This window comes from Engraulis encrasicolus, chromosome 15 (assembly GCF_034702125.1).
Source record: "Engraulis encrasicolus isolate BLACKSEA-1 chromosome 15, IST_EnEncr_1.0, whole genome shotgun sequence".
Taxonomy (NCBI): Eukaryota; Metazoa; Chordata; class Actinopteri; order Clupeiformes; family Engraulidae; genus Engraulis; species Engraulis encrasicolus.
Genome location: NC_085871.1, coordinates 25,144,193 through 25,156,806, shown reverse-complemented (window position 1 = coordinate 25,156,806; position 12,614 = coordinate 25,144,193). Strand labels below are relative to the sequence as shown.

Below are 12,614 nucleotides of genomic sequence, written 5' to 3'. Positions count from 1 at the left end.
CAGACAGACAGACAGACAGACAGACAGACAGACAGACAGACCTACACCATTGCGCTATTACACATCAGGCATTAATGATGTCACATACAGAAGAATAGCTGGAAAGCTGGAGCTTAGCATGACTCAGCAAGGACTCTGAGAGCAGAGCGGAGCCCACTCAGCCCATCATCACATTACTGAAAAATGCTGAGTCACCACAGGCTGTGTGACACACACAACCAACCAAGCACACACACACAGACACGCACGCCCACACACACCTGTGCACACACACACGGACACACACATCTGAAGGGCATTGATGGACCACACAGCATACACCCATACACAGAGGTGCATACACACATACACAAACGCACGCACACGCACACGTACACGCACGCACACCTACCATCTAAAGTGCAGAGAGCAAACAGGCCACATTTAGAGGAGTCGTCTTTGGAACCTGTTGGAGAAAAAAAAAACTGTTCAAAGCCCACAAAATATCAATGTTAGAAGACGTATAGAGGAGAGTAGGAATTTGGAAACGCAAATACACACAGAAAATAACACGGTCCACAGAATGAGTTATTTGGGTCTTATCTGCACACAAATGAAATAGCCTGGTGGTGGTGGTATACCTTCTTCTGTACATGTATTCCATTCAAGCCTGTAAGCAATGGCCTTCTTCACAGATATCAAATTTACACTGTATAATTATATTGACATTTCTAAGTGCAGCACAATACAACACCTCAATTTCACACTAAGTAACAGTAATGTAATCATGCCCCCTGGTCAAATTGGTCTCAGGTCGGCACGGCACAAGACCGCCTGCAGTAAAAATAAAAAAATCAATCCCCTTACAACAGCAGTACAACTCAAACAAAGTCTGACAGAGACTGTGATGATAAAAGATAATAGAATAATAGATATGGAAATAATAATAACTGATAGAATAATAACAAATGTCTGAAAGGCTAGTTATTGTTTTGGGGTGCTGCAGAATGTTTAAACCGAAAAAAAAGAAAAAGAAAAAAAAACCCAGCTCAAATGTCAAATCCGACCCGATGTTGGAAATAACGTCAACGTCTCAGAATGGCACTGCCGATGCACGACCCAATTGTAATGCTTTTCCATTTTGTATTACATTTTGCATGGCATTAGATTAGACTAAACCAAATCAAAACGCCAGCCCTGGTCTATTCCCTGCCATTGACTGTAACCATAAGCATAACCATAATCGGTAAATCTTTTCAGTAGTTTTATATAGATAATGACAAATAATTATGGCTCAATGGGCTGGGATGCTAGGACATTTCGCCGGGAATCCGGGTTGAAATCAGACCCGAGCTTGTTTCCCAATCTTTCCCCGTCTCTCTCTAACGATCATGTCCAAACAATAAAGATGTTAAAAAAAACAAAAATCTTATAATGTCAACCCATCTCTGCATTGTTAACCCATTGACGCCTTAAACCACTTGCACAAAAGGCTACTGAATGTCTAAGCCCTTTTTAAGAAAAGTTGCCGTAAGCCTATAAAAACCTAAATATCTTAGCCTCTGAAGCACACAAAAACATGCAATAAAAAGACGTCAAGACCCCCATCTTGCATTAGAATGTGTATATTCAGCTCTAATATACCAAGATTTTTAATAAAATTGTGTCAAATCTCATGAGCCTGATGTTGCGTCATGCAGCTCCAGGCGCCAGGGCCAATGTTGCAGCTCCAGGCGCCAGGGCCAACATCCAGCATCAATGGGTTAATGCAGGCGAGTGAAGCGAATGAAAACTGCTGTTGCATGAGTGATTAACAGTGTTTAATCTCTAAACTGTGTTTAATACTGTTTTTCTCATTCTCTCTCATCCCCTTTGTACCAAGTTCCGTTTGATACCGCTGCTAATACTCATTGTACAATTTGGGTTCTTTTCCGCTTTTATCCGTTCTAACGGTTTCGACTGTAGCCTGAGGATAGTTTTCATTGCCAACATCACAGACACTGTGGCACATCCAGCTGCCAAATCTTGTTCCCCACTCTGGCCGCTTTCGCACAGGCAGTGGAGCGGAACGCTTCAATGTCCCAGTTGCCACGGTAACAGATCAAACAGATAGAACACACACACAAACATTCTACTTGGGCTCTGTCACAGTAGACGACAATCCAAACATTTTCACTGTAGCAAAATACTCTCTGCCTTGCTCGTCACTGATAGCATTGATTTCCCCGATATTGATGAAGGGCTTATGCAAGAACCGTGTGGGAGTATTGATTGCAGATCAAAATGTATTGATTTCCAATTATGCAACTGTGCTTTCGAACACAAAGTGTGATGGACGCTAAACAACTTGCTTTTTTCAGCCCAATCCTGGTCCAATGTGGAGTGCTTGTGTGTGTGTGTCTGTGTCTACCGTGGTGCAGTGGAAGAGGGAAGAGGTACGAGTGTGTGTGTGTGTGTGTGTGTGTGTCTGTGTGTCTGTGTGTGTGTGTGTGTGTGTGTGTATGTGTGTGTGTGTGCGTGTAGAAAAATAGCAAATCTGCACATTTCTTTTACCTCTCTGTACAGTTGTCCAATATTGTTTTAGCACAGAAGATACAACAACTCCTAATAAAGATGTTGCACAAAATTGTTGACAAACCAACAAACAATGTGTGTGTGTGTGTGTGTGTGTGTGTGTGTGTGTGTGTGTGTGTGTGTGTGTGTGTGTGTGTGTGTGTGTGTGTGTGTGTGTGTGTGTGTGTGTGTGTGTACCTCTACGTATGCTCCCTATGAGATGTGTGGAGACGTTCTTGTTGTGGATGCGTCCAGTGGTCAGGTGGAGATTCACATCCCTGGATGGGTTCTCGCTGCAAATGTTCACATGGAAAAGGGAACACATATATACAAACACACACACACACACACACACACACACACACACACACACACACACACACACACACACACACACACACACACACACACACACACACACACACACACACACACACACACACACACACACACACACACACACACACACACACACACACCTTTAAGACCTTTATCAGCAACGTATCAACAACACTTTGTGTACAAGACCGAGAGACAGAGATAGAGTGTATGTGTTTGTGTGGCGAGACAGGAAGTATACCTGTGTATCTGTGTCTCTCCCTCTAAGACTTTACACTGGATGTTGTGCCTAACCTTTTTAAAGTCAGGTGCAATGCTGGAAGTGTACCAGCTATAATATTAGGGGCAGCCATGGCAAATCTAGCAATTGTGTATTTTGACCGTGCGATGAGAGATAGAGGGGGAGGGAGGGAGAGAGAGAGAGCAAGAGAGAGCGACAAAGAGAGAGAGTGAGAGAGAGAGAGAGAGTATAAAATGTCTAGTTACAAACATGTGATGCCAGACGAATTTGTCAATGCATAATGAATTTAAAACTCTTCCTGACTCAAGTGTGTGTGTGTGTGTGTGTGTGTGTGTGTGTGTGTGTGTGTGTGTGTGTGTGTGTGTGTGTGTGTGTGTGTGTGTGTGTGTGTGTGCATGCGTGCATGCGTGCATGCATGCGTTCCTCCCCTCACCCTGCAGAGGGAGCTGTTCCCTCGTCCTCCGTGCCCTCTGGCGCCCCCTCCTGGGTCCAGGAGCACAGCAGGATGGCGTAGCCGCAGCCCGGCTGGGACACCATCAGCTCCGGCAGCCCCTCGGGACCCGGGGTCACTGACAGACTGTCCACCTGCCGCCCACAGACACACACGCAGAAGAAAACAGAGACCACGCGGTTGATCACAGAGACCCACAGACCAGCAGATGATAACAGACCGTTACACCCCCCCCCCCCCCCAACTCATTTCCTGTCACTCAGAACAACAACACACACACAGACAAGCACGCACACACACAGTAAAACACACACACACACACACACACACACACACACACACACACACACACACACACACACAATACACACATACATATAAATACACATATAAACACACATATCAGACATATAAACACACATATAAACACACATATAAAGACACACACACACTAGCCTTTTACCTGTCCCTCCAGCAGCCATTTCTTCAGCAGCACCAGCTGTCCTGAGCTCATGTCAGACGAGTCGGACGGCTCCTCCCAGCGGAAGGCCCGCACCACGCGGTCTGTGTAGCCCACCACCAGCTCACACCGCCCATCGCCGTCTAACGCGCACACACACACGCACACACACACAAAAATTAACAGGTGTAGCGGAAGGCCCGCACCACGCGGTCTGTATAGCCCACCACCAGCTCACAACGCCCATCGCCGTCTAACACACACATACACACAAACACACACACACACACACTAACAGGTGTAGCGGAAGGCCCGCACCACGCGGTCTGTATAGCCCACCACCAGCTCACAACGCCCATCGCCGTCTAACACACACATACACACAAACACACACACACACACACTAACAGGTGTAGCGGAAGGCCCGCACCACGCGGTCTGTATAGCCCACCACCAGCTCACAACGCCCATCGCCGTCTAACACACACATACACACACACACCTACACGCACACACACTAACAGGTGTAGCGGAAGGCCCGCACCACGCGGTCTGTATAGCCCACCACCAGCTCACAACGCCCATCGCCGTCTAACACACACATACACACAAACACACACACACACACACTAACAGGTGTAGCAGAAGGCCCGCACCATGCAGTCTGTATAGCCCACCACCAGCTCACAGTGCCCAACGCCCATCGCCGTCTTACACACACACACACACACACACACACGCACGCACAGACAGACAGACAGACAGACAGACAGACAGACAGACAGACAGACAGACAGACAGACAGACAGACAGACAGACAGACAGACGCACGCACGCACGCACAAATTCCAACAATTTTATAACACCAGCAATACATCCACTGTAGTAACGTCAGCTACAAATAAATAAGAGCCCCACTGTTGGCTGGTCAAGATAGATCATTGTGTCCCTGAAAATTCAATTATGATTCAACTTATTGGGACCAGAGGACCAAGGGATATACGTCTCGACATGGTAATTAACAGTTACAGCTGCTAGAGTAGAAGACGCTGATATAAGATAGCCAACGTTGATACTGCAAAGCAGCCTACTTGTACTGTACAACAAGCCGTTGTCGTGGGGATATACAAAACGCTCCGTGCCCATATAGGGGGGGGAAACATTCTGATTGCCTGCTATTTAAAAAAAATCTAATTTAATGTTTTCTCCAAATAAATAATAAAATCCAAATGAACAGGGCGTAGCGGTCAATGACACTTTAGCAGTAGCACACGTCAGGTTTGTGCAATCAGAGCTAATATCACTATTGTATGGATCAAATTCTCCTTTTTGTTGTTTTTAGTTCATTATCTAAGACGCATAATCATTGCAGCACATTACTAACCAATCACTAATTAATTCATGGATACCGATGTCGCTGATGAGGATGACTTTGGTGTTGGGGGCATTATCTAAGAAGCATATTCATTGCCGTGCATTAATTACCAATCGCTAATTCATTCATGAGTGGGCATTAGCTATGGTTCTTGCACCACCTGACATCTCTAAGCCCCCCCCAAAAACCATCGTTGACCCCACATACCGATGTCGCTGATGAGGATGACCTTGGTGTTGGCGGGGATGTGCTGGGTGAAGCAGGGCTTGGGCTCGTCCCACAGCAGACCCTCGTGCTGGCTGGAGGAGTCGGAGGCGGAGCCCTTGGCCCCCGCTGCTGCACTCAGGTCAAAGGCATGGAACCAGCCCTCCGCACCCACAGCCACCACCAGGTTCTGGCAACAGCAGGGCAGAGAGAGGGAAAGAGGAGTAGAGTAGAGTAGAGTAGAGTAGAGTAGAGTAGAGTAGAGACATTTTATTAATCCCGAAGGAAATTGAGGTGTCTGTCAGTTTACATAAATGCACAAATACAAAAAATATACACAAAAATGAAAACACATTGTAGTACATTGCAGTAAACACTAAACATATAGCACACACTTCGACACTTCAGTACACCATCAGCCTTACAGCAGTTCACACACACACACACGCATACACACACACTCACACACACACACGCATACACACACACACACGCATACACACACACACACACACACACACACACACACACACACACACACACACACACACACACACACACACACACACACACACACACACACACACACAAAAGTCCAGGTAAGGTGGTGTGTTGCACGCAGAACTCATAATAACTAAATGTTTTGTTTGCTCCAAAAATGGCTTGTAGGCTATAGCACGAGGTCTGTAATAGAGAGAGACTGCAGTGTATGTTGGTGTGCTGGCGATGCTCTACTACTACAAACTTCAGCAAGGTTTGTACTTCTACAAATACTAGCTAAGAGTGATCTTAAAATAGCTCTGACGTCTGTCACAAATACATTTTTGTGGGTGAATGGGACCTTGGTTACTCACTTTTCCTTTGTGGCAAAGATCTCCCACTCCCACACATGTTAACTGCAAAAGGAAGAAACAGATTGTTCAAAGCCGAGGACACTCAATGAATCACAACATTCGTATGACAAAAGGCCATAACAGGACTTGAGATCTCGAGACCGTACTGCATCTCACCATGCCCACGCACGTCCGTGTTATCCAGGGTTTGGAGTCATCGTTTTTGTAGACAAACAGCTTCCCACTCGTGTCGCCCACGACTAGTTCGTTCAGCTGAAGCCCAAGAAACAGAAATAAACGTTATGTGTCTGTGGACAGGTTTAGAAACATGTCCTTCCCTAGACAAAGCGACCATTCATTGCTTCAGAAAAAGGACGCTACAGTGCTTGGCGATGCTGAATGACGAGAGCTCATCCAATGTGTGAGTACTGAGTAGCCAACATTCCCCACTAATATGGTGAAATCATTGAGAGTAAATAGAATGGAGAAATAGAATCTATTTACTCTCAATGGGTGAAATGTATTCATTGACAGTAAATAGAATACTGTCAATGAATGTATTATATTCGTTAAGTGCGATCGATGAAGGCTACGTTTGGAGAGCAAACATCAGTGTACACTTCCAAGTAGCCTAAACTGGATACAGCACTAGAGCACCAAAATGACAGAAACATGGGTTGAGGTTTTGTTAATGGCTTACCGAGTCGTTGTCTGCGTCTCCTAAACATATTGCATGAGGAAAGAGCGAGCCCGTGAAGTCTAAACTAATGCGCTGAACAAAACTGAGGGATCTCATTCTCTTGCGAAGATGGATGCTGATGGTTTACTTGCCACCTTACGTTGGCATCTTCTGTCTACTAACTTAAAATATTTAATCTAAAAGTTTCCATGTGCATGTACGATGCTTATCACGAGGCAAAACAGGCTAAAAACATCCATGACTGACACCCATTATCTACATGACAAACTTGTAGGAGATGACAATGTACAGAGCCATCTAATATCAGAGTTACGCCACTCCCATATACCTCTATGGACCAATCTTTCCACAGCAATGGCGGCTCTCATGGAGCCACATGGAGCGTTAACATGGAAATCCCCATTGACTTTAGTTCTATTAGAAGTTACTTAGTTCCAGGAGGTGGCCGTAGAACACAGAAAATGTGGTAAAGGTAATGTAATTTGTTTTGTACTTAATCTTTGTTTGGTATGTGATGGTTCTGTGTTAGTTTCCAACGAACAGAAGTTTACTGTTAAGAAACATTTTAATCTACGCGAATCACATCACCAACCGACTTCCTGGTCCCCGGTTTGCGCAACTCTGTTATTAGATGGCTCTGACAATGTAGGGAAAACGTAAACATGCGCTGTGAAGTTGTCAGCAACACGGAAGCTCCAACAGGGGCGGCAATAATTTTGTTTTCACAGTAAAAGTCCCATAAATACCTACATATATGCCTAGGGGGGCTGTGCTGGAACCAGAGCCATGGAACCTTAAATTTGCAAACAAAATCTTCCTAAACACTGCGATAATGCTTGAAGATTTTTTTTTCTTATTAGTTAGGCTACACAGTTGGGCCATTCCATTAAAAAAGTTGTTCTGACAGTGAAAAAACAAATATCATCCTTTTCTCCCCAAGACAGGGCATCACCGAAGCGTGAGGCCACAAGCACTGTGTGGTCTTCTGCTTCTCTGTAGCCTAGACAATCTGCCTCAAGGGTTGAAGTAGGCTACTGTGCATAGCTCTGTTGCAACGAGTGACTAGAAATATTATTGACTTTCTAGCAGCTCCAACCACTCTGGCCACACTCCTCTAACCTCTGACACCCTGGCATCAGCAAGGCATTTTCGCCCACAGAACTGCCACTCGGTGAATATGGTCTTGGGGTTAAATAGAACTTATTTCATACTTTTAATCTTGCAGGTGCTTTAGGCATCAATGGGTTAAATAATAATAATAATTCTCCTCCATTCAGTTTGAACTGCAGCAAATCGTCTTACCCAGATGTGTTGCCGCCATGTGATTAATTAATCAGTATGAGTTAGATCCTTAAGTGGCATGTGGCATGTGCCAGTGACATGCGGAAGTGGTATCATTGGCATGCTATTATAAAACACATTTTTTTTCCACTGACAGGTTAGGTTTAGGAATAGGTTTTGGTTTAGGCACAGTTCGGCATGTTTATAGTTGGTGTACACATATTTCACTGACTAGACAGGTTAGGTTTAGGAATTAGTTTTGGTTTAGGCACAGTTCGACATCGACATGCGGAAGTGGCATCTGGCATGCTATTATAAAACACATTTTTCCACTGACAGGTTAGGTTTAGGAATGAGTTTTGGTTTAGGCACAGTTCGGTTGGTTTACACACATTTTTTCACTGATAGATTAGGTCTAGGAAAAGTTTAGGGTTAGGCACAGTTTGACATCGTAGTAGACACTGTAACCACTAAAGGGGTATGCCACTATTTTGGGGCTTAATACAGTTAAAATCGTTGGCTGGGGTTTATAAAGGTGGTAAAGTGTCTTATTTTTCATGTTAAGTGTTGTCTTGCTTTAAGACAAGTAAAAAGAGGGAATATGTCGCTAAGCTAGTGAAAGTCAATGTATCCGTGTAGCATTGTAGCATGCTACACAGATACATTGACTTTCACTAGCTTAGCGACATGCTCCCTCTTTTAACTTGTCTTAAAGCAAGACAACGCTTAACATGAAAAACTAGAAATGCATTCTCACAGAAAATGCTGGAAGCGGGCTTGCCTTTTGGGGCAGAGATGAAACAAAGTACTATTGAGAAAACAAAGCTAAAAGAAATCTTGGAAAAACTCCATCCACCCAGTCAGAAGTTATGGGCCAAACAATTCAGCCATCTTGGATTCAGCCATCTTGAAAGTGTTGTAGCTCTGCGTTTTGGGGATATACTAAATGACATACATGGTATTTTAAGTTGGCTAAGGAACACTGCATATGATAAAATTTTGAAAATCAACATGGCTTCGAGCGGGATTAGAACTCACAACCTCCATATCTGTAATCCAACCCCTTTGCCATTGATATTAAATGACATACAATACATGATATTTGAAGTTGGCTAAGGAACACTGCATATGATATCATTTTGAAAATCAACATGGCTTCGACTGGGGTTCGAACCTCCAACCCCCATATCCCTAATTCAGCACATTTGCCATTCATACTAAATGACATACATGGCATTTTAAGTTGGCCAAGGAACACTGCATATGATATAATTTTGAAAATCAACATGGCTTTGACTGGGATTCGAACCCCCAACCTCCATATCTGTAATCCAGCACATTTGCCATGCATACCAAATGACATACATGGCATTTTAAGTTGGCCAAGGAACACTGCATATGATATAATTTTGAAAATCAACATGGCTTTGACTGGGTTTCGAACCCCCAACCTCAATATCTGTAATTCAGCACATTTGCCATCCATACTAAATGATATACATGGCATTTTAAGTCGGCCAAGGAACGCTGCATATGATATAATTTAGAAAATCAACATGGCTTTGGGCGGGTTTCGAACCCTCAACCTCCATCTCTCCAATGCAGCAGCATGCATTACCACTAAGCCAAGCAGCTAATTGTCATGCATAGTCCAGCAAGACTATATTACATTGCATTGCAGAGCTGAACAATAGGCTTCTAGAATGCTTGCTCGCACCTGCTCGTTAAGAATGGAATCTTGAGACAGTGACAGTTGAAATGGAATCCTTCACTGGCTGCACCTGTTGTGATTGACTGAAAGACAGTTAGTATTGAGCCTTTAACAGGGGAGAAAATGAGAATGAGTTTTTTGTCTTTACAACATCGTTGTAAAAAAACTAAAAGGAGTTGGCACGTGTCCTTTTCACAGATCGGAGTCATGCTTGTGATCTCTCTAACAGTCTTTGAATGAAGTTTATAGGTTAAAATTTTCAGGCACAAATGGACCTCCGTGTGGGACATGCGCTGATCTCTTGAAAAAGGCACTTTTCAAAAGACTGGGATTCTCCATAGAGCCAGGCCTGTTTTTTTTACAAACCTGCCATTTAAAAAGTATTGGGAGTTGGGAGATGAAACTTTCACAATTTGGAGACATGCCATAGAGCTCGCTAACAACGCGTCAACTAAATTTCTAGGTGAAAGTGTTGATGTTTTATGACCGAAAAAGCCTCCTACACTCTAATCTCTAGAGTGGCGGAACTGTCGTTCATGAAGGTTCCACCATGGTTTTCAATGGAGACCCAGGCTTTCACAAAATCGCCAAAAACGGGAAAACGACAAGAGACACGGAAAAGCCTATTAATATACGCGATCTCTAAGCCGAGCCGGTCGTTTTAGTGTTTGAACGGTGTCTCTATCTCGAAAGGCCTAGGAGGATATCCATTTTAGGCCTAGGAGGATATCCATTTTCTATTTTTGCTGCCCCTGCACAAGAGAACCAATAATAAACTAGAAATGCATTCTCACAGAAAATGCTGGAAGCGGGCTTGCCTTTTGGGGGCAGAGATGAAACAAAGTACTATTGAGAAAACAAAGCTAAAAGAAATCTTGGAAAAACTCCATCCACCCAGTCAGAAGTTATGGGCCAAACAATTCAGCCATCTTGGATTCAGCCATCTTGAAAGTGTTGTAGCTCTGCGTTTTGGGGATATACTAAATGACATACATGGTATTTTAAGTTGGCTAAGGAACACTGCATATGATATAATTTTGAAAATCAACATGGCTTCGAGCGGGATTCGAACTCACAACCTCCATATCTGTAATCCAACCCCTTTGCCATTGATATTAAATGACATACAATACATGATATTTCAATTTGGCTAAGGAACACTGCATATGATATCATTTTGAAAATCAACATGGCTTCGACTGGGGTTCGAACCTCCAACCCCCATATCCCTAATTCAGCACATTTGCCATTCATACTAAATGACATACATGGCATTTTAAGTTGGCCAAGGAACACTGCATATGATATACTTTTGAAAATCAACATGGCTTTGACTGGGATTCGAACCCCCAACCTCCATATCTGTAATCCAGCACATTTGCCATGCATACTAAATGACATACATGGCACTTTAAGTTGGCCAAGGAACACTGCATATGATGTAATTTTGAAAATCAACATGGCTTTGACTGGGTTTCGAACCCCCAACCTCAATATCTGTAATTCAGCACATTTGCCATCCATACTAAATGATATACATGTATGGCATTTTAAGTCGGCCAAGGAACGCTGCATATGATATAATTTAGAAAATCAACATAGCTTCGTGTGGGTTTCGAACCCTCAACCTCCATATCTCTAATGCAGCAGCATGCATTACCACTAAGCCAAGCAGCTAATTGTCATGCATAGTCCAGCAAGACTATATTACATTGCATTGCAGAGCTGAACAATGGACTTCTAGAATGCTTGCTCGCACCTGCTCGTTAAGAATGGAATCTTGAGACAGTGACAGTTGAAATGGAATCCTTCACTTGCTGCACCTGTTGTGATTGACTGAAAGACAGTTAGTATTGAGCCTTTAACAGGGGAGAAAATGAGAATGAGTTTTTTGTCTTTACAACATCGTTGTAAAAAAACTAAAAGGAGTTGGCACGTGTCCTTTTCACAGATCGGAGTCATGCTTGTGATGTCTCTAACAGTCTTTGAATGAAGTTTATAGGTTAAATTTTTCAGGCACAAATGGACCTCCGTGTGGGACATGCGCTGATCTCTTGAAAAATGCACTTTTCCAAAGACTGGGATTCTCCATAGAGCCAGGTCTGTTTTTTTTACAAACCTGCCATTTAAAAAGTATTGGGAGTTGGGAGATGAAACTTTGACAATTTGGAGACATCCCATAGAGCTCGCTAACAACGCGTCAACTAAACTTCTAGGTGAAAGTGTTGATGTTTTATGACCGAAAAAGCCTCCTACACTCTAATCTCTAGAGTGGCGGAACTTTGGTTCATGGAGGTTCCACCACTATTTTCAATGGGGGCCCAGGCTTTCACAAAATCGCCAAAAACGGGAAAACGACAAGAGACACGGAAAAGCCTATTAGTATACGCGATCTCCAAGCCAAGCCGGTCGTTTTAGTGTTTGAACGGTGTCTCTATCTCGAAAGGCCTAGGAGGAGATCCCTGCACAAGAACGATAAATAATAAT

At 43.7% G+C, this 12,614-nt stretch overlaps 1 protein-coding gene across 1 annotated transcript in view; it reads right to left on the bottom strand.

The window, feature by feature from the left end:
• Positions 1-7,417, bottom strand: part of itfg2 (integrin alpha FG-GAP repeat containing 2) — a 16,659-nt gene extending 9,242 nt beyond the window's left edge. Inside the window, exons 1-8 of the mRNA XM_063217962.1 lie at positions 7,136-7,417; positions 6,613-6,708; positions 6,457-6,498; positions 5,606-5,792; positions 4,027-4,166; positions 3,546-3,697; positions 2,731-2,825; positions 392-445 (exon numbers count right to left, since the gene is read on the bottom strand). Of these exons, the coding sequence (XP_063074032.1) occupies positions 392-445; positions 2,731-2,825; positions 3,546-3,697; positions 4,027-4,166; positions 5,606-5,792; positions 6,457-6,498; positions 6,613-6,708; positions 7,136-7,231 (862 nt within the window). The 5' untranslated portion in view covers positions 7,232-7,417. The remainder of the gene's footprint in view (positions 1-391; positions 446-2,730; positions 2,826-3,545; positions 3,698-4,026; positions 4,167-5,605; positions 5,793-6,456; positions 6,499-6,612; positions 6,709-7,135) is intronic.
• Positions 7,418-12,614: the final 5,197 nt, after the last annotated feature.